The sequence below is a fragment of the Ochlerotatus camptorhynchus genome, unplaced genomic scaffold (assembly GCF_037179485.1).
Source record: "Ochlerotatus camptorhynchus isolate MF236.1 unplaced genomic scaffold, CSIRO-AGI_Acam_v1.1 ptg000284l, whole genome shotgun sequence".
Taxonomy (NCBI): Eukaryota; Metazoa; Arthropoda; class Insecta; order Diptera; family Culicidae; genus Ochlerotatus; species Ochlerotatus camptorhynchus.
In genome coordinates this window covers 7,015,374-7,039,000 of record NW_027040773.1, presented here as the reverse complement: position 1 = coordinate 7,039,000, position 23,627 = coordinate 7,015,374, and the positions used below count along the sequence as shown (strand labels likewise).

The 23,627-nt window shown below is 37.9% G+C and overlaps 1 protein-coding gene across 1 annotated transcript in view; it reads right to left on the bottom strand.

Annotated features, from left to right (window-relative positions):
• The window catches only part of dachs (unconventional myosin-IXb-like dachs), a 156,301-nt gene that overhangs the window by 60,558 nt on the left and 72,116 nt on the right, over positions 1-23,627 (bottom strand). Inside the window, 2 exon segments of the mRNA XM_065228169.1 lie at positions 18,312-18,465; positions 18,648-19,009. Of these exon segments, the coding sequence (XP_065084241.1) occupies positions 18,312-18,465; positions 18,648-19,009 (516 nt within the window).

The following is a 23,627-nucleotide window of genomic DNA, read 5'->3' as shown; positions in this document are numbered from 1 at the left end:
AAGCAGTGGATATTTATCAGGTGCAAGACACAGCCGCATTAGGGTGGGTCAACATAACAACACCCTGCTCCTCACTACTCTTTCGATCTGTAACAAAATTCACTCAAATTTGCCATAGTTGTTGAGGGCCCCAGTGAAGATCTAAACAGCAGTGGGGAGCAGGGACTTGTGATTCCTGATACAAACATGACCCACCCTAAGCCGCATACTTCTGGAATGGAAATTGGTGATGGAAATTTCACTAAAAATACAATGTTGAATCTGGGTCAGACATGATGATCTTGTTCTTCTGGTTACAACTGGTTACAAAGTTTAAGCTATTGTTTGAAATTGTAGCCGCAGAGTGCTATCTGTTATCGTAATCATAACCATGTCGTCGATTTCGTACAATGCTGGCACAACTCAAAATCTATGAATTTTCACTATCAACATTTGAACATTTGGGTGCAAAAAATCTTCTATATTTCTGCGGTAAGTTTAAATATTATGAAACTTTTCATTTCCATTGGACTGAATCGAGTGTGATTAATTCATTCTACCAAATATTCGGTCAAAAACTTAACAGTCCAACGATTTTTACTGCTTTTTATTTGAGGTGTGTCTTTTTGTCATGCAAAAATGGATCTATTTTTTTAAAGTTGTGACCATTTTGCATGTAATATCAACATGCTAAAGGACAATAAAATTGCATATTTTATATGAGCAACATAAGCACAACTCAATGCTACTTCACTTTTTGACTTTTTTTGAAAAAATAGCAAAGGCATATCTACCTATAACTTTCGATTTTTCACGAATTTCAAAAGGGGTTTTTTTGTTAGATGAATCTTACCATTATTTGCCGTCATTTGCCATCTAAATATCAAAAATGAAAAATTTCGACGTGATACAGTATTGCAGGAAACCGACGATGTGTCTCTGTATAAAATCTTGCGAAAATTACACACGCCAGTGCTTCTGATTACGGCAACTCTAAGCCGAGAACTACCGTGTCGTGTCAAAAGCCTGTCGTCATCGGGACGGTAGCTTTTGAAAATGTAGGTACGCGTCCGCATAATAATAAAAAAAAAATCCATTGACACCTTCGTGCCGCTCGAAGTGCGTGGGAAAATTATTCACTTCGAGTAGGTACATAAGATCGGGCTAATGAAATAGACTTACGTTTCCCCGTAGTCATCAAGACCATGCTACCTTTCGGCACTGCGACTTTTGAATTATGACGGATGTGCTGTATTTCTTCGTAATTCATATTCAAACGTAAGCTCACGTTTCAGTTGATATACTAATAAGCGATAGAACTATTTTTTTTCTTAATTCAACTGGTGCTGATCTATATAGTTGTCTTTCTGGTGCTCCCACATTTCCTCTCATCCTAAATGAAAGTAAAAACTGAGGGATTACGCAATCCAGTTATAGGTTGCGTTCGTGAAACAACGCTGAAAACAGAAATAATAATGAAACAGTGCAAATGCAAAAAGTGACCACCGAGTATCGGGGGATTTTCAAGCAAATTAATATTCCACACATGTTGACCGGCGCAAGCTGCCGGTTTGCGGAACGTGCACGATCACGACGACGGACAGACGGACTGACGGACAGACAGCCAGGCCACATTTTCCAGGTATGATGAATTGGAATGCGTTTGAAAAATTGCCTCCTATATAGCTGCTGGTTTGGTCAGCGAGTTGAACCAATGCAAGATATGAATGCTGCAGAAAGTGAATGTGGTCTGTGCGGGACGAACCGATTGGTGTCCAGGTTGCATTTGAAACGCAAGTAAACTGAATGGAAGTCGTTAGTCAAGGTAGCCTGCAATGGGATATCTTAGGATAGATTTTATATGTTCATCTGAAAATTGCATTATAATTTAAATGAACAGTTTCCTACTTAGTCAGAAGCTTTCCTGCTTTCACAATAATCACTCCTGTGAAATTTAAGAATTATTGGTCAGCTATTATAAATTGCTCAAACCAACGAAAGTCACAAAAAAAAGCAGAAAATTTCGAGTTTGAATTTCCAACGTTAACGGAATGTAACGGAATCCCACAAAATTCCATTTATTTACAATATCCCTATTAAAAATTTGAAAACAAAGTAGTTCATAGCAAATGTTGTCCTCTCAACATGGTAGAGATATGTCCAACCAAGTGAAATTTCTGTTCTCCTTATTGAATACAGTTACTAAATTTTCTCAGCTGCGCTCATTTTTTTGACGTTGGACTACGTCTGTGATTTCTATATGGGAGTACACTTTGCGAAACAAAAAATAGTACATGTAACGAAATTATGAAAGATTTTGAACGTTAATAACTCAGCTGCCCCTGGACCAATTTCAATAATTTTATCATCAATCGATCAGAAATATTTCTACGCATTGCTTCTGACTATTGATTTTCAACAAAAAACTATTGAAAAAGTGGTTAATGTTAAGCATTGTCCAAAAGCAACAGTTACGTACATGCATATACTGCTTCCCCAACACTGTCATCAGAGAGTCATTAGTGGACGAAAAAAGTCGAAGTGGAATTCGCCTCCAGTTTTCAGGCGTGTGCGAATAGGAAGAGTGCAATTGCGTAACATTTTGCACACTCATCGCCATATTCAGAACCACATGCCCACAAAGTCTAACACAAAATGCTCTCCAGAGTTGTAATCTTGTAACAAAACAAGGGGTGCAAGTGATTTTGATCGATTCTCTTCATCGACTTTCTGTTTCGTTAATAACTAGACGGCAAACACATTCATTGATACGTTTGAAAGAGGAAATCGATGAAGAGAATTGATTTTCACCCCTCTGCTTCAATTTTTTAGGGATGTATTATTTTGAACAATTTTACCTGGTGTCTTACTTTCGGGTAGGTGCTTCCAAAAATTAAATATTTTGTAATCGTAAAATTGAACATATTTGTAGTTCTTTGGCGAACGTTTCAGCTTAATTGATCATAAGTTACATCATGTCAAAGTTGACCATTTTGTATGAAAATCTGCATGCGCTGCTATTTTATCGAACACAGCTTAATTTACTAAAGTTGGATGACATAAACAGTAACAAATACTTTTCCAGTAGCCTTTCAGCTTCATAAGGTTCATGGCCATAGTCTGTGTCTAATAAGAAGGCATCAATTATAGTTTTAATAAAATCTCAACAAAATACCAATCTGTTGACCTTGTAAAACCGTTGTTTCAGTAATGCATTTTTGATAAGTTTAATTAGTTTTCGGTATCGGTATTACCACTATTGAAAATCCTTACTGTTGTCTCATTGTTTGTAAGACTTTGGCATCCAAATTTTAACAGATTTCTCTCCAACATGCCTAAAACAGCTAAAATTTCTATAAACGTCTGAACATTGTCGTACCACTTCGTGAAGGTACTTTTGCGAAAATTAAGCTAAGATATGAACACTGTGCTTCGATTATACCTAAGAAGCGATCAGGACGTTAATCGAAGAAGAGAGGATTGACGGGGATATCCTTTACAAAGTGACGCAAAAACGACGAATTGGGTACATCCCAAGTAACAATTTTGGTTTTATGAAGGTTCTGTAGACTATGATGCAGACTTGTAGAATACTTTAAAACCTCGATAAAACATGGGATGTCATGCTAATCTATATCAAATTTAGATATCAGTAGTAAATTTTCTATCCGAGAAGCTTCACGGCCCTGGCCCATTGAAAAGTTATTAAAGTCAGATCTATAACTCCAAATGTAACACATACCAAAAAGCTCTAGGAGCTCAATAAAAAGACTCTTAGTATATACAGTAACTGGGATCTGTCCGAGTAAATATCATTTGTAGAGCATTGGTCAGGTTCAGAGCGATATCTGCCGTTTCTGTAGCATACAACGTGAAACCTCGGAACATCTGCTCTGCAGTTGCGGTGCATTACACAGGCGTAGATCTAAATTTCTTCGTAGTGTTATCTTACAACCTTTGGAATTTGCTCTGCTAATCCTAGAAAGGTAGTTGGTTTCATAAACCATATCATACCTGACTGGGGAAGGACGTGTCCAAGCAATTAGCTGTCCACTCATTAAATGGTGGTCAGCTAGCATGATACGAACAGTAAACAGGGGTACCACAAAAGTTCAAATAATGGAGTGGTTCAACTCCCCCCAACAACAAAAAAAAAAAGCCAGATCTCATAGGAGTTCAGTGATATCCAGAGAAGTATTGTTGAGTTTGAGAAAAAAAAGTGCTATATCGGGAGGGTTTTGTAAATTTAAACGAAGCGAAATAAAAAAAAAACAAACTATTTTTCATTAAAGTATCAGTGACATCTAATTTAAACTTATTTCACCAAATTCTATGCAAACTTTATCGATTTAGAGAGGAGAAAGCTAAAACTGCATGCTTAACATACACACCAAACTGGGGTATGTAAGATTACAATTATGTGGAATTCATCATCGGAGGATGTCAGTGGAGACCGCATGAACCGAGGATGCGATATACCGAGCTGCGGTCCAATGCAAGAAAATGGAGAAAAAAATATGTGGATTAATCAAGTCGAAAAAAAATTGGTGGGGTTGTGTACAAGGCACGACCACACGGTTGACGTAGACTACGTTGAGAAGTTAAGTGAACTTTTCGTGCATTTTGCTTGCTATTGATTTAAAATACAGTAGAAGTAACTTATTTCCGCAATTTACTCTATTTCCTCCCCTTGACATGTCAATTTCCTCACCCTTGTTAGTTATTTTTCTGACTGTTTCTGGACTTCCTGTTAGCGATATTTCTGCATATGAAACATATGTTTGTAATCTTCCGTTATAAAATATATTCCTCGTGCACACTTCAATGCTCATTCCGTCTCCGTTGAACATTTGTTATGGATAACACATTTAACCAAACACTTGATCGCAGTGGGATACCTCCGGTGGAAAATCGTTCACAATCACGCATTGCACATCCCAGCCTAAGTAACATTGTTTGTTTTATTGAGGTTTTAATGCACTTTACAAGTCTAAATCATGGATACAGTATCCTCATAAAACCCAAATTGTTACTTGGGAGGTAACCAATAAGCGCGCTAATTTGGATTGATTTTGTTATATAAAGCTAACATATTATTAATGCAGGGCTTTGGTGCATTATTAATCGGATTATAACTAAGCAGGCTTGTTCGTTACTTGGGATTGCCCCCTAACTTTCATTCCATCAGCACAATCGAAAATTTGATATTCAGAGTTGTGTAACAACAATGTAAAGCTCTACTCAAAGATGTAAATGAATTTTCACCGTCCCTCACAAGGACGGCCCAAAATCATCAAAATTCAGTTCTCCAAGCATAATCTCACGAACACTAGGGGGGGGGGGGGGGGGAACGCCCTTATCACTGTCGATTTGTTGCGTTTCATATTATTTGAACGGATCCGAAAACAGTCTCAATAACTCTTTCTGTTATAAATGTGTGGTCCTGAAAAGGACCAATTGTTCGATCTCCACAAATTTCACATCCTCTCCACTCCATCAAGGTGATCATGCTGACTGCTGCTATTTTACCACACAGTCCGTCCGATGCGAAAATGAGCGATTTCACAACAGCAGCACTCTAGTCCGACTGCGGTAATGTTCAGTAGAGGCAGAGGGAAAAATGTCACCATTTCCTGGTTTGCTCCTGCCACGCCGTCCGAAGCTTTAATGAGCGGAGGAACGACAGCAGAGCTCTTATATGGTTTTACAGGTTCAAGCAAAGGATGCGCAACCAAATGGTACTGGATTATAACGACTTGGATTGGGGAGAACGTTTATTTCATTGAAACAGTGATAAAATTATCACTTTTTAATTGTACATTTTTCAATGATTTAAGTTGAAAATATTGGAAAAGCATTTAATGTAGCAGATTTGGAGAGTTATGTCCTATCGATTGGTCTATTTAAATTTTCATTTCATCTATAAATGACAAAGTTATGAACGTTGAAAACCTTACACCTTTTCGTGACGGTCGCAATTCTAGATTTTCGATTTACACCCAGTACCTTCCCGTAAGACGTAGTCTACGTCAAAAGGTATCCGACTGGGGGTTTCAAACCACGAACGTTGCCCTGTGCTTTCTCCACTACTCTCTTCCTGCTTTTGAATATGGATAGGCTAAAAGGAAACAAGAAGCGCTCATTTTCTCACATACTCGACTTCGTTTGCATTTTCTGTTGGAGAGTATCAAGGCAAGTGTGTGCATCGTTCTACCATGGTATACATAAAAATTAAGGCAAATGCTTGCTTGTGGAGGTGAAGGAATAGGGTTTTTGATCTAATTTACGTCCTACTAAGCACATCCCGCACTTTACTTCTCTTTTTTGTAAGCGTTTGAACAAAACATGGAATGTTTTTATCTAAGATAACTTCTAAATTTATTCACCTTTCCATACGTACCGTTGGATTTGATAAAGAGTCAAACAATGTTGAGATATTATTAAAAATCTAACACTGCTTCTTGATTCTAAATTCGTGCTACGAGTTTCAATTCCTTCCTAATGCTTTGAAACGCCATTAGATTTTCTTCGTCCTACGGATGATGGTAGAAAAAGTGGATTCACTAGAAGCGCTTCTTTTGTTTTGAGAACAGTGAGTGTAAATATTCATACAATGCGCTGTAATAGACTTCATGTTGTCTTATGAACTTACGGATCGGAACAAACGTGTTTTTGTTTTGTACATGGTGAAATCATTGATATTATTGATGATTTATGCTCGATAGAACGAAAATGGGCGATTACGACGAAGCGCGATTCGGGCATCACGTGATCGTAGATACGATACATGGATGGGGTGATCATCATCCGATTTTGAATCTGCACCCACTGAGCTATATAAGCCCAGCTTTCCCAAGGATCGGTCTCTTTTTTCCTGGGAAAGCAACAAGTAAAGTTCGGTTATTTTTACCTAAAGTTTTTTCTAAAAAAGTATTGCTAAACGTTAAGGAGATAGTCTCGCAGTATTCTTTTGCTAATCGTATAGTAGTTTCGACTCGCACGTTAGTAAGACAGTTAGAGGTAGTCGCTAATTACAAAGGAGATTTGTGCTCGCTAGGCCTAAGTGTTAAGTGTCCCGAAACCACGTAAATATAGTAGAATGATCACCGTTGAAGAAAATTCGTGGTTCAGTGATAAGTGCTTCCCAGAGATCCTAACAGGTCCGTCCGTTACCATACGGACCTCTTCCACGCTTAATCAATTAAGGCTTGGAATCAGACATACGGAGTTTCTGGTTCCTTCCACGGGATGTGTCTTACATACCCATCACTTCTGGCAAGCAGTGCTGGAACACTCGTTTCGGCAAAAGGTGCTGAAATCCTCGTCCGGCATTGGAGCTGTAATCCGCAGCAGTAACGGTCAAAGGATTTGGCCACAGTTCATCGAGAGCAGCAGCGACGGCAGAAGAGTGAGTCAAAGTTTATCTTCTTTTCGTAAACCCTTCTGGTTATAATAAAACCCACTTGAAGTCAACCTAGAATCTTTAAATTTTGAGTCGCGTTCATTACTTGCATGCACTGAACTTGGTTACAGGTTGAGAACAAAAAAAAAACGTGTGAGTTTTTCCTAGCTACGGTGTGCCGACCCTGAGAGGCGTGAAAAGAGGTGTGCTAGCTAGCCGTACACAGCAAAAAAATAATTTTGATATCACATCAAAGTGGATGCACTACAATCATGTCGAAAATTTCATGTAATTTTTATGACCACATAAATAAACAAATGCAGTAAAAGCAGCGTAATGTCAGTTCATGCATTGTATTAATGATAATTTTGTCCTTTTTAGCAAGTAATATTACACCATATTTTCGACATGATTGTAGTGCATCCACTTTGACGTGATATCAAAATTTTTTTTTTGCTGTGTAAGTTACAAAACTGAGGAAGCTGACATACTCTCGACATCCGAGACGAAAGAAATTTCCGGCACCAGTCAGAAGAAACTTTAAGAAAAGTTCAGAGAAATTTCCAAAAGAAGTCGGCAAACATTTCCGGGGCATATCAGCAGGACTTCTGGGCGAAAATGGAAGAAGCTTTCAAGATAAATCGTTAGAATTGACCAATATCAGTCAGAAGAATCTTCCAAATCAAGCCAAGAAAAAACAGGAATTGACTTCCAGGAGATGTTCAGGGCTCCTCCGGAGGAAGTCGTAAAAACATCCTAATAAAACTGGAACAAGCTTACGCTGGACGAATGTTGAGGTAGAATTGCCAAAAGTGGCTTTAAGATTCTTTTAGGGAAATATTGAAAATAAACCATCAGGATAAGTAGGAGAAATCTACAGGAGAACGTAAAAATAAAAACTTTCGAGGGTTTTCTGAAGAATCTTTCAAAGGTAATCAGAAGAAACTTCAGAAGGTACACACTTAGAAATACCTAATCTTACACGTGACGTAATCCATCTTTGACATTAAGGATGAGACGTAAACAAACATGTCATGTAAAATTAAGTGCTCTGAGACTGAAAAGTTCGAAAATACGTTTAATTGAGCTGAATTTTGCGTCAATTATGACTCAATTTTATGTCAACATTGACGCCCGTATATGTCAGTCTCAGAGCACCTAAATTTACATCATTTTTTCTAAGTGTGTACTAAGAAGAAACTCCTGAAGAAAGTCAGACGAAATCGGAGAAAATTGGGGAAAAAATATGGAGAAGTCGGATGACACTCTCCGAAGTAGTTGAATTTAACACCTGGAACAAATTGACTTCCGACCGAAACTTTTGGGGCGAATTCAATAGGTCTTCCAAGGTATTAACATAAAATTATAAACTTTTTTAATGCTTCAGGGAATTTAGTTTACAGAGGTTCCTTCGGCTAAGACCATCCCATAAGGTGTATATTGTTATTAATTAAATGCTTCAAATTAGAATTCCAAAATCTCCTCGATTTTAAAGAAAACACTTTTCCATGCATTTTGATACATCTACACAACATTTTCATCGAGGATCTTGAAACTAAAAACATGTCATTGATATTTTTTATACAATAGGATTGAACGAAAATCGCTGAAATGATTCCTATTCTGTACATATGACAAGTGTAAAGTTAGTTTAGCCGCATTTAAAAGAGACTATTTTACATTTCCCCGACGCTCTTCGGGGAGGGGGGATTAAAACCCTAACCCTCCCTCCGCTGCGCCTCTGCTTCTGTGAAATATTAGTTTTAGACACATACTAATTAATAAAAATCGTAGCACATCATCTTGTGTTAAAATCTTTAAACTTGAACTTTAATTCGCAGGAAATCGGCAATTCAAGTCATAATTTTCCAAACCAGTTTCTCCCCTTTGAAACGTTAATAAATAATTGTAATTTAAGGAATATCAAAAATAATACGTGATCATTTCAAAGAACTTTGAGAGAACTTCAGAGATGTTAAGGAACTTCAGGAAAGTTCCTCGGCGGCTTAGGGTAAGTTGAGAGAAAATGGTCAAGATCAAATTAACCACAAAATAGTGTATGTTTCAAAAAAAAAATTAAAGAGCTTAAACACAATTATGAAATTTGGCAATGCTTTGGAAACCTTTAGTACGATTAGGAATTCCAAGAAGGAAATTCCTGGAAATTTAGGAAACCTCAGAAAAGTTCAGAATCTCTACATAAACTAAAAAATCAATAAAGCTCAGTAAAGTATTGAAAGTTGTTAAGTAAACGTCCTATTCCTATAAATTTTGGAAGTATAAAGGAATTATAGGGCATTTTGTGAAAATTCAGGAGATTCTGGAGAACTTAAAGAAATGATCAAGAAAGTTCAAAGAACACCCAAAAATATCCAATTGGATACTGCACCTAGAAATTTTCTAACTACTAAGTATATTAAATTCCCACTCTAAATTTTGTTCCTCCCCCTCGTGGACAAAGGGTCAAACCCGAGCCACTCCCTCTTGATGTACACTTGGACTAAATTTTGTTTTGTCAAGTTAAAAACCAGAATTAATGAACGTATGGTGAGAACAGACTCTTCTAAAGAAATTCTTGGACCACTGCGTATCGCATCAAAAGTGTACTTACACATTTTATTCTTAAAGAGGACCTGAAATAAGTAAAAAAGCTAGTCAACATTGGACATGAAAAGGATTTCATGATTTCAGATTCGCTTGGGTTCACGATTATGTCCTGCCTCTTGACCTCTTGCCACCTATAGTAAAGACCACCATAAATCTATTGGCAGCCAGGCTTCTTCCAAACCTCGATGTCAGACGGGGTGCGAGATGCTTCCTATGCTTTGAGCCACATTAGGCGCTGTTACCTCACTCAACTAAGCGATGCTTATAGAGCAAGGCAGTAATTAAGTTTGTAGCTTCTTGGAATTGTCTAATGCGCGGCGACGCGATCAATTCATCGTTATCGTGATAGGCCAACTTCATCTAAAATATGTTAATCGCTTGGCTGTGGTGCTCTTCTCACTATCCGAATGGATCGGACAGGTGGAGAAGACCTCCTTTTTCGGGTGAAAACATTTCACCATCGCCTGTCAGGTTGCTGCTATTAAGATATTGTTGGTCACTCTTGGGCAGCGATGAGAAAAAAAAAATAGAGAGAAAGATGTCCGCTTTGAGGACGTCAGGTTGAATCGACGCAACAAAAAACGTCTCTAGTAGGTAGCGTGATGTGGTGGTAAAAGCATCATCAGCCACCAATTTGTTTCATAGCATCCCGTTGGCCACCTCACGTCTACCTAGCAAACTCCCTGCCCAGGGCAACTTCACAATAACAGTTACTTTTAGATTTCCATCTTCGGAAATGACGCCCGCCGAGAGACGTGCGATGGCTCTTGGAAACGAACTTTCTGCGTTTCTGTGTTTCTCTTTCCTCGAACAGAAGAGGTTCACACATGGAAATGTGTGTCTGAGCAAAACCAGCCTGACTGACTGACTAAATCTTCTCGCAGGTGTGCGGCAATCATAAACACCAATGATTATTCCCTTATAAGTATTTTGTAGTGCTGGAAACCGTACCCAGAGAAGCATAACTCGAAACAAGCTCACTCTCGGAGGTGTTGTATTTCCACCCATCATTGATAGACTTGCACTGTTTTTCCTCAATGAATGGGAGCAATTTAGAGTTTCTTCAACTTTTTCGTAATCGGCGTTTCCAGCAAATGGGCTAAATCCACATGGAACTCCCTATGAGCTCGAAACGGTGCATTGGTTTAGATAAACGGGCTTCCGATCGCTGTGCGGTGTTGCGGAGGTGGTGGGAGTTGGACGCTAACTTTGCGTGAAATTGAAAAACAAGAACATATCCATACTTCAACCGCTTAGCCACTAAAATTATGCTGGATAGCGAGCAACTGAAGATGGATGATTATTCAAAATGGTTTCTTAGAAATTGAAAATCGGTGATCTGTGAAGTTTTCTAATTTGTTTCGGTTTTCAGATCAGTGGTGCCATTTATACGGATAACAGGATTGATATATTTTTCACGGATTTACGGATTGATAGATGAAGTAATCGCTTTTCAAAAAATTTGAGGTAGGAACCATGCAATAATTCCGTAAGAATTTAAAGATTAAAGGGAAGTTCCGTGCTTTTTAATGACAGTTTCTTCTGGATATGTCATCCAATTTTTCCGAAAGTTTCTTTATTTTTTCCCGGATGTTTTTCCGACTCTTCTTAGAAATTTCTCCAAACTTCCTCCAAAGGCTCAACAAACATTTAATGCTGAATAAGAGTTTATTCGGGCAAATGTATAGTTCATCAGCTAATAATTGGCGTATTCAGTATCTTATCAATAATAAGTTAATATATGATCATAAGATAGTAAGTTAATATATGATCAAACACAGCAGTTTCCAAGATCTGCTATTCTTGTAAATGGGAATGTAAAAATGTTACCTATTACAGAATTTATTAACGGGATATTGTAGCGGCTTCTATTGAAATTCCTACCACGCGTGGAAAAACGGAAATCTACGTGGCATCTGCATATTTTCCTGGGGACGTAGACGATGTGCCTCCCCCAGAAGTATCAGCATTCGTTACATTTTGTAAATCACAAAATAAAGCATTCATCATCGGTTGTGATGCGAACGCGCATCATACAATATGGAACAGCACAGATATCAACACAAGAGGTGAGTGGCTACTAGAATATATAACAAAAAATAACGTAAATATTTGTAATGAGGGTACTGATTTTACTTTCATGAATTCCATAAGACAAGAAGTTCTGGATTTAACACTCTGTAGTAACACACTCTCAGAAAAAATACATAATTGGCATGTATCAGATGAAGAATCCCTATCTGATCATAAACATATATTATTTGAATATAAAGTGAATGACATTATCAAAGAAACTTTCAGAGATCCCAGGAAAACAAACTGGGATCTCTATTATTCTAATCTAGCAGCGGGGGGTAGTTTCCTGGAAAAAAAGAATTAACACACATAAAGAACTAGAAAATACCTCTCTTCAAGTAACAAACAGAATAATGCATGCTTTTAACAACAGTTGCCTAATCAAGGTAATATCAACGGATAGAGATGTTCCATGGTGGAATACTAGATTGGAAAATCTAAGGAAACAGGCTCGGAAAATGTTTAATCAAGCAAAGCGTACTTTACAGTGGGATACATATAGGAAAGCTCTTACTTTGTATAATGAAGAGATTAGAAAATCAAAACGTAAAAACTGGAGGCACACTTGTGAAAATATTGAAAGTACTCCAGTGGTTGCTAGATTGCAAAAAGTCTTGTCAAACGATCATTCTAATGGTCTAGGTACTCTTAAAAAGGATAACGGGAGTTTTACTTCTTATGCATCAGAAACTTTGAATTTGATGATGCAAGTACACTTTCCAGGATCTCTACCGGTCTTGAATGAAAATACGACTTCCTTAGATACACTGACTGGATCAGAGAAGACCAGCACAGAAGTTTTCGAGGATCCTCATGATATTGCAAAAATAACTGGGCAAAAAATGGCCAGGCAAGACACGCAAGGTCTAGCAAGTCGTATTTTTACTCAAGCAAGAGTTGAATGGGCTGTAAATTCGTTTGAACCATTTAAATCTCCAGGAAATGATGAAATCCGTCCTGTGATGATTCAAAAAAGCAAAGGAATGCTAATTCCCTGCTTAACTGAAATGTTCAGGGCCAGTTTGCGGTTGAACCACATTTCAAAACTCTGACGACAAATTCGTGTGGTTTTTATTCCTAAAGCTAACATAAAGGATAAAAAGAGTCCAAAATCCTTTAGACCTATTAGCCTTTCGTCATGTATGTTGAAATTAATAGAGAAATTGATTGATGATTATATTAAGTCAAAGTATTTAGATTCGATCCCATTAAATAAACAGCAATTTGCATACCAACACGGAAAATCAACAATAACAGCACTTCATACACTAGTGACAAAAATTGAAAAAAAAAACCTTTGAAGCCAAAGAGATTATGTTAGCTGCGTTTCTAGATATTGAAGGAGCATTTGACAATGCATCTCATTATGAACGTTATGTTAAAACGAAATTTTGATAAAACTATCATAGATTGGATTTTTGAAATGTTGCAAAAACGAGAAATAACATGCAGTCATGGTAGTTCAACGGTCACGGTAAGGACCGTAAAGGGTTGCCCACAAGGAGGGGTTCTTTCACCTTTGCTGTGGTCACTGGTAGTCGACGAACTACTATTACATCTCGAAGCGCAAGGATTTGAAATAATTGGTTTTGCCGATGACATAGTAATCATTATTCGTGGGAAATATGAACACGTTATCAGAGATAGGTTACAATATGCTCTTAATTTAACGATGGCGTGGTGTAAAGATGAGGGGTTGTCCATAAACCCTCATAAGACTACTATTATACCATTTACACATAAAAGGAAAATAAAAATACCAGATTTGCACTTGTAGGATACTAAATTAGTCCTTTCTCAAAAGGTTAAGTATCTGGGAGTAATTCTTGATAGCAAACTCAATTGGAACTTACATTTGAATAAAATAATAAGCAAGGCTACAAATGCCCTATGGATAAGCAAAAAAATATTTGGTAATAAATGGGGACTGAAACCTAAAATGATCGATTTTATCTATAAGGCTATAATAAGACCCAGAATAACATATGCATCATTAGTTTGGTGGCCAAAAACAAAAGTTAAATATGCTCAAAAAAAAAACTCGAAAAGTTGCAAGGACTTGCTACAATTTCCATCACAGGAGCAATTCGTAGCACGCCCTCTAAAGCGCTAGATACAATGCTAAATCTGCTTCCCTTACATATATTTGTGCAGTTAGAAGCCGAAAGAAACGCACTAAGGTTAAAAAGAACAAAACAGTTTTTTGATGGGGACCTTAGGGGTCATCTCAGTATTTTGAAGGAATTTAAAATTAATTCTTTATTAACTCATGAAGACTGGATGAATAGACAGTATAACTTTGAAACACTATTCAACGTCACTGAACCTAGTCGCACTGAATGGGAATCAGGGGGACCTAGTATTCAACCAGGATCAGTAATTTTCTACACTGATGGCTCCAAATTAAACAACAGAGTTGGCGCTGGGGTAACGGGTCCTGGTGTCAACATATCAATATCTATGGGTAAGTGGCCAACCGTATTTCAAGCAGAAATACAGGCAATTATTGAATGTGGTACGGTTTGTTTACGTCGTAATTACAAACATACAAATATATATATTTTCTCTGACAGTCAAGCTGCCCTAAAAGCATTGAGGTCAGTAACATGTTGTTCTAAACTGGTTTGAGAATGCATTCAATTACTACAGCCGGTTGGTAGAAATAGTACAGTTAACTTATTTTGGGTACCTGGGCACTGTGGGGTTGAAGGTAATGAAAAGGCAGATTTATTAGCAAGATTGGGATCATCAAAACCATTTCTAGGTCCAGAACCATTTTGTGGGGCCTCAGAATGTACCCTCAAAATGGAACTAAAAAACTGGGAAAAATCGATGATAGATAACATTTGGAAAAACACTAAAATAGCTCGACAGTCCAAAAGATTTATATCACCTAATAAAGGAGCAACTCAAAGAATTCTTAGTCTCTCCAAAAAAGATCTATGTACTTTTAGTGGCCTAGTTACGGGCCACTGTTCAAGTAAATATTATTTAAAACAGCTAGGCAAATTGGAAGATGACAAGTGTCGATTCTGCAACCTAGAGAGTGAAAACTCGGAACATTTACTATGTAACTGTGCAGCACTTTTTCATAAAAGGAAAACATTTTTCGATAAGGGTTTAATACAGCCCTCAGAAGTATGGATGACTTATCCCAGTAAGGCAATAAAGTTCATTCGTTCTATAATACCTTACTGGGACAATGCCTATAGTCAGCTAGTGGAAATCACTCAAACAAATAGTGATACAACACCCTGATGTGGCATACATTAAACCGGGGCCCGCCACAATAGATCAATTAACTGGTCGCAGTGGAAAAATGTACCCAACAAAGGAAAAAAAAAAAAATCTTATCAACTCACATTGCTTTACATAGTTGAAAATGCTAAATTTCAAATAACAGATTTATGGCGGTAAGCTCCAACTCGGATTAACTTTTAAACCCGTCCCCGTTTGGATGATCTAAAAAATGTTTGCTTAGAGTCATGTTGATTAAATCTGATGTCGACTTCAAAGCAGCCGAACATTCTTGGTCGGGATTTAATGCGAGGATAATACCAGGTAGAGCTTACCACCATTAAAGTGGTAATTTTATACGATAGATGAGGAGATGAAAGCATAGAGTTGATAGCGTTAGAGTACGGCAGTGTGAAAATTGTGTATAGAGAGTAGACAGCGAGCAAGGACAACTTTGAAGAAGGTATGAATCGGGTTGAAAATTTCTCTTTACCAAACACCCCTGTTGGAGAGGGATGGTGAGGAGTATATACCCCACCACCCTCCCGTCAACACTGGCAAAAAGAGATGACCATCGATTTGCTCATGTACCTACAATGTGTTTGAAACAGTTTTATCGATTGTATCGCACTCAAATTCTTATCTGAAATTGCAGCTATTGTTACCTCTATTACTGTATGTGCTCTTGTCATCATCGACTTGAAGATCTACAGGAGACACGGGTAGGGGAGGTGTTGATACTGTACCTTTCAACCAATCACAGTATCATTGATGGTAAGCTCCAACTTGAATTATGTACTTTAACTATTTTGTTGGTATTACTTCTGAGTGAAGTTAACGATTTTACATAGTTGAAGATGCTAAATTTCAAATAAAAAAGTTGTAATTTTATACGATAGATAAGGAGATGAAAGTATAGAGATGATAGCTCCGTTAGAGTATGGCAGTGTGAAAATTGCATACCTGTGTCTACTCGAGATTGTCAAGTTGACGATGACAGGAGCACAAACAGTGGCAATTTTCAAACCTACAGCTAGATGCTTCCCTTCAGATAACAACTTGAGTGCGAAACAATCGATAGAACTGCTTCAAACTCATCATAGGTACATGAGCCAATCGGTGTTCATCTTTTTTTGCCAGTGATGGCGGAAGAGGGGGATGTAGCTCTTACCATCCCTCTCCAACTGCGTGGGGAGTTTGGTAAAGAGAAATGATCAACCCGATTCGTATCTTCCTCAAAGTTGTCCTTGCTCGCTTTCTACTTTCTATACACTATTGTCACACTGCCGTATTCTAACGGAACTACCCAAGCAACCAAAAGTTCGGACAAAAGCACTTTTTTGGCTTAATCAGCCAATCGAAGGATTATGAATAGAATTCTATTCAGCTTACTTTTTAAGTAATTAACCGAACTTCCAAGTTCACATTCGATGTTTATGCTTCTACCAGAATGCTGTTTCACTTTTAAAGAGAACTTGAAAGTTCACAAAAGGTTCGTTTAATCGCTATTCAGCCCAAAAAGAAAACTTGAATGAAATCAACAAACCAAAATATAAAAGAAATATATCTTTTATTTTGCTGCTTACCACGTTCTCTCCTAACTTATTATGAGCTGCTGCGTCGTCGGAAGATAAATGTTTGAAATATGGTCAAATATTTAATTTAAACTACATGTTTTTAAATTATTAACCGCAAGTCTCGAATTCGAGTCCTCCTTTTTGAAACCGAGATATATACCACTGCTCTATGTGAACGATGTGGAATATCATATGATTTTACTCGATGTGTTGATTTCATTCATAAAAATAGGTTTCAGAGTAGCCAAATCTACTTTCAAGTTCCGAAAGAACTTTTTTTGAACTTCAAAGTCTCTGATTAGTTCATGTAGAACCCTATCTGAACTTGAAGTAGCTAAAAAGTTCGTACGGAACTAATAGTAAACTTGCACCATTTGACATTTGACAGCTTGTTTTGTTTTCCGCAGAAGTTTTCAGTAACCTCGAAAAATACGAAACAATTTGACTTGGGGGCCTGGCTCCCTTGGCACCCAGTAGCTACGCCAATGCCGAGTTATAAAATACCTTGAAAATCATGAAAAATCATCGTTTTGTAGTTCGAATCACTCGATCTTCGTAGAAAACATGGTAATGAATTATACACCATTACTTTCTCCTTAATTTTAGCTTCCATACACTCTTAGTTTTTTCTACCGAGCTCGGCTGTGCAAATCTCGGCAAAAATAAGTTTCACTGAGATCTCAGCAAAAGTGACATTTGATTGCTGAGTCTCGGATAATGCTTAGCTGAATACTCTAGTACACTGCAAATTAACCTAGCAATTTAGATCAATTTTAGTGCAAGATGTGTGTTAATGAGATCCCTTTTATATTTTACTGTGCGTCTTCAGTAAAACTCAGCGCTTTAAGACCATTCCGAAAATTCCACGTCAAACTTTTCAATATTCACTAGGCTTAGCATACAAAACAAACCCTCTCCGTAGTGGTGTTTTTTTATTCATTCCAACGGGATTGTACCAGGCTACTCGCTGGCATGAAAAACCTGTGTGTGAACCCATAATTTGATTGCCATGAAATTATAATGAATTTTACGACTGAAACAGAGAAAAAACAACAGCAACAGTTGCTGCTGAAATTGAACAACAACACCCCATCATGTTGTACCGAACGAAAAACAAAGTGAACGTCATGTGCTCTCGATGCCATATAATTATCATTAAGCGAGAGCTCGGCAAAGCAAAGACCCCTTTCGGTGTGCCCTCACCTCAGTCAGTCGCAGGCAACTAGTGGCAGCATCGAATCCTATGTTGATTCTGGTTGGATTTCGGCGGCAGAGTTACTTGGTTAAGTTACCACTCGTGTAAGTTTACTACCAGCGCATGCTGTCAGGAGATTTATGTTTATTATTATGCTCTGAGTGGAGCATGTAATGGAATATGCCAATGCGGTTGATCTAGGCAGAAGACAAATGGGAAATCGTCGAGTTCCACTTACCTCCTAGAAGTATCGTTCCGGTGCTGTTGTGATGGGGCAGTGGGTATGGTATCGAGGTATTTCTTGGTGAAACTAGTGGTATGACATTACTCGGGTGGTTCAGTGTGGTGCTGTTTGGAGGTATGCATTGCGCTGGTGTCACTATCATTGGGCTCTGTAAAATTAAGGCACAGATTGGAACGGTTGAAGGTGAGAGATGTAAAAATATAGGACACATTAAGACAGGCAATTTTTATATAAATCAAACCGATCGAACTGACTTAATGATAGTTGTTAGAGCAATGAGTGAGCACGCCAGCTGGAGGGTGATCAATTGTGGGTCTCGCTGAAACGTACCTTGCCATTTGTGGTGTTGTTATTGCAGCTGGCACCGTTGGTAGTGGAGTTCAGGTGTGACAGAATGTTGATCCCATTTGCACCCACTGTCGTCGCTGAGAGACCTCCTCCTGTCCCTGGACTTCCATTGGTGGCCGTCGTTCCGTGACCACCGAGCGTTTGAGGGTTAGTATTTGGCGTTGTGGCTGGCGTGATTACGGAGTTGTTCACGGAGACGGTACCATTGGGACCGCTCGCAGCGGCTGAGGCCGGTGTTGTCTGTCCGGCACCGGTGTGAAGACGATTCCTTAAAGTTACCAGTTCAGAGCTAAGGCTCTTCAGTCTCTGTTGTAGGTGGACGGCCTCGTTTGATGAGGATGCATCTGGAAAAAAGAAAGAAAAAAATACAGAAAGCATTAATTTTCAATTCTTATTACGTATGTATTTTTTATATGTTTTTTCTAAAGCAAATGTGTGGTTGATTTTTTTTTTAAAGAACTGCATTATGTCTTAGAGCAACTACTCCTGCGGTAAGAAATATGTTTTTCGGTTTTCAATTGACACTTTGTCAAAAACATATATTTACCTGATGCAACATTGTAAGAAATGCAAAATATTTTCTGGACGATTGGCTGGATGCCACACAGCAGACAGGCATATATTTATGCAAATTACAGAGCGCCTTTGCGTTACTTCTTACTGTACTTATGTAGAAGACTCTTACTCTCTCTATTGCTCCTCTCGAAACTGGTAACAGGTTTACGGGAACGGAGATTTACGTAGTACGATGTGTTAAAAGTTTAACGAACATGGAACAAACTATAATTTGCATACACACTCACTCGTATGAATCATATTAATTAAGAATAAATTATGGATTTTTGCGAAATTGTTTCGAAACAGAAAATCGTAGTACTTTGAAAGTCAAATGATGCAGACAAAATGTTCGTATGCAATTTGCAGTCATTCGTTTAATAGCATTTAATTTATAGTAGTTACGGATAGCCTTTTTTGTTGCGTACTCGGTACCTGGAATTCTAAAAAAGGCTTCTTTTGGCAGCTCATTCTAGACGCTTGCTCGACGATCCACTGCCCTGACTAAAAAAAAAATACAAGCGCAGGACAGTAAATCTGAGTAGCTTCCCAGTAAAGGAACATTTTTCCAAGGTTTAAGGAACATTTAATCGTTTTAATACTACGTTTTTATAGCTACCATTTTACATTTCTATGATTCCAAATTTGAGTTTAGTTAGCTCTTAATCACATAAAGCGCATGTTAAATTGCCTCATATTTTTCCAGGTTTTTGTAGGTTTTTCCAGGTTTGTCCAGGAAAAAAATCCCGAATATGAGAAAAGTAAAAATCATTGCGATAATGTGGTAATGTTCCTCATTTTCGGGCAGATTTTTGAGGTTTTCCACAGAAAAACATGAGGCAAATTAACTCATCGCTGTGTTCCTGCACTTTTCACGAATATGAGTGAACTGAACTCAATTTAGGGTTGTTCTCATTTGCCGTGTATTCGTTGCTCTCTAGTTCGTTGTTTGAAGTGGTTAAGACTAGGGTTTTGATGCATGGTCAATACCAGTGTCATTGCTTGATTTTGTTGCTAAGAAATCCGATTTGACTGACAAAGAGGCGCGCTTTGGAGGGTGCTCTAACTCTTTGGTGGGTATAAGGGCCCATGCATTAATTATGTCACGCTAAATCGAGCAAAAAATTACGCCCTCCCCCCTATCGTGAAGTTTTTCCTATACCTAATGCACTGCTTGTCACCAAATCTTAGTCCCCCCTCCCCCCTTAGAGCGTGACATAATATATGCATCAACCATAAAAAGTGAGACCTTTCAATTAGAATTGGTTCCTTGCGATAAAGGCAAGGATGACAACTGTATAAATTCCGAATACTTCATCATTTCTCAATACTTATGGAGTAATACGACATGCACTAAACTAAGGACACGGAATATACTACAATAGGTCAATCAAACTGCTGGTCGCAGTAGATTTATTTCACGAACAGTGAAAAAAAAAAAGCGTACCGGTGAACATCCCGTTCCACGGCGTTGTGGAACTCCTGAAGTGATCCTAATCGATCTCTGTCCCATGTTTTTTTTTGTAGACCAGAAGTTGGATAACAATGTATAGATAGAATCGTAAATTCCTTCTGATAAAGTCAACGTTACATATAAGAATGAGATACATCCCATTATATTTAAATTAAATCGCATATAATGCGAATTTTCGGCATATTTACGATGAACTATTTTTTAATTAGACTGTATCAAACATAAAATCAGATGACGACGAAATGCTTGTCAAACTGCATTTGTTATTGCAGATTAAAACGTACATGATGTCAAATCAAAGCGTCACAAGTCTTGAAATTGATCGAAGGAAACTTTTGTTGGTCATTTTCAACGTACTCCAGAATCCTGTACAGGTTTTGCAAATAGTCGCACCACATTGTGTTGTCTCTTGGTTCCTTTGACTACGGATCTTCTGTCACTTTTCGATGAATTGCGTCTTTAACTTCGACTATCAGAGCATCGTACTTATTCATATCATTATGAGGCCTTGGTTTATTCTTGTTCTGCTTCTTTACCGTCTCCTTCTGTTTTTGTTCTCGTCTCCTTTCGATTTTCAAAGTGCCGCAACTTACGCTGAAGAACGTTCAGAGGTATTTGCAGGAGAATGTCCGAGCTATCTACGTTTTATCTTGAGGATGTCAAATACACTCAAGTCTTTTTTTACACGGGGGATACGTACCGCGTAAAAAAAAACCGTGTAAAAAAACCGCGTTGTTTCAAAAAACCGTGTAAAAAAAACCGCGTTGTTTCAAAAAACCGTGTGATAAACCCGTGTTATTTCAAAATTCATCATAACAAAAAAACTGAGCAGTGTGCATGGAATTTTATTAGGTACTTGTAAGTCATGATCACCTAGAACATATTCGTTCATGATAAAGTTCTTCTGGAGGTAAAGACCTTCCGAATGCTTTGATCACACCATTACGGAATTTTCTCTCATTTGTAAATCCTAACCATCTTGAAAGCAGCTGGCTTCCACAAAGCCAGACAATGAACCAGGTTTGTGTTGGAATTCAGCCATTTTCACTCTTGCATGGTATAATCTAGACGTGTAGAGGCCGGAAATCGATGATTCATGCCATTTTGAAATCCAAGATGGCGGCTTCCGGTTTTGTGAAAAACTGTCAAATAGCCAACGATATGGATATTTTCGGAACCGAGACGACATGCAGAGGCCGGAAATCGATGATTCATGCCATTTTGGAATCCAAGATGGCGGCTTCCGGTTTTGTGAAAAACTGTCAAATAGCCAACGATATGGATATTTTCGGAACCGAGACGACATGCAGAGGCCGGAAATCGATGATTCATGCCATTTTGGAATCCAAGATGGCGGCTTCCGGTTTTGTGAAAAACTGTCAAATAGCCAACGATATGGATATTTTCGGAACCGAGACGACATGCAGAGGCCGGAAATCGATCATTCATGCCATTTTTAAATCCAAGATGGCGGCTTCCGGTTTTGTGAAAATCTGTCAAATAGCCAACGATATGGATATTTTCGGAACGGGAACGACGTGTAGAGGCCAGAAATCGATGATTCACGCAATTTTGGAATCCAAAATGGTGGCTTCCGGTTTGTGAATGTTTCAAAAAAATGTTATGCAACAAATTTTAATTATTTTTTTTTTTCGATGATCTGTAATTAATCTTCTTACATTTACAAGAACTTCATAAATTCAATGTTGAACAACATGTGATACCAGTGACTTGGTTGTGGAATGCATGTAGCACTAGAGGTTGTACAGGTACAAGTGGTAATGGCCTGCCGAGATTTGCTCAGCCGAGTTCGGTAGAAAAAAAACTAATTGTGTGGATAGTACTTAACATAACAGGAACTGGGGTTGAAGTTGTCGCTGACCGAATAGTCAAAGTTATGAAACACAGTGAACAAAGAATCCTTGTCACTGAAATCGATGTTTAGCCAATAAGACATCATGGACACTGCCACTACCAGTGCACGGTATGTACTGAACTTCAATTTAAATTCCACTGTTTGACATGGTCAAAAAAAATGTGGTATACATGTATGTTCTGCAAAACCATTTCATCCATTACTAATTGAAAGAGTCGGCTCAACATAATCAAGGCGCCCTATAGTTTGACGGCAGTGGCATTTCAATAGCGATTTACGGGGTAACCTATTTCATCAAGCGGAATATTATTTGGCAGAATATCCCATTTCGCGTAATGTCCTATCTTGCAGAAATTTTATCCTTATACCGCAAAATAGGATTCTGCAAATCGGAATTGCGCCAAAGAGAACTTCGCGAAATAATTCTTTTCGCAAACATACGAATCCGAGTAAATTTTTCAATTTGTTGATTTTTTTCACACTATAGAGTTTTATAATTTGATTTATACTGATACATGTGCCCTGATTCATCTATTCTTTTTGCAAGCAATGAATAAATTATAAGTTTTTTTTTCAGAAATGAGCGCTGGTATCAGTGCACAGTGGTACAGAGTGCAGATTTAGGTGGAATGATATGTTTTGAGCCTGAAATTGAAACTTTAGACTAAAAGTCTCTTCTACAAAGTTGTTCCTTATAGTTAGGCCCTCATTTTTATGGCAATGAATTCTAGGGTGGTTCTTATTATCAATCAAATCAAAAATCTAACTTTTTTGTTTGAATAAATTAAGGTATACATTCTTCGGCAAAGTTATAGCTGAGCTAATTTTAAGCAACTTTGTTGGATATAACTTTTTTGTATCTCTTAAATTGGTCGATTTAGAGCTATTTTCTTGAATTGAGTTAGGGTGGCTCTTAAAAAAACAGTTTTTTGCTCTATTTATCTTATTTCGGATTTCTCAGCAAAGGAGTCTTGAGATAACTTTTAGATCTTAAAAAGGCGCAAATTTTTAATGCAAAAAACTTGTCAATATCTTTCACCGATCAAGAGTTATTGAC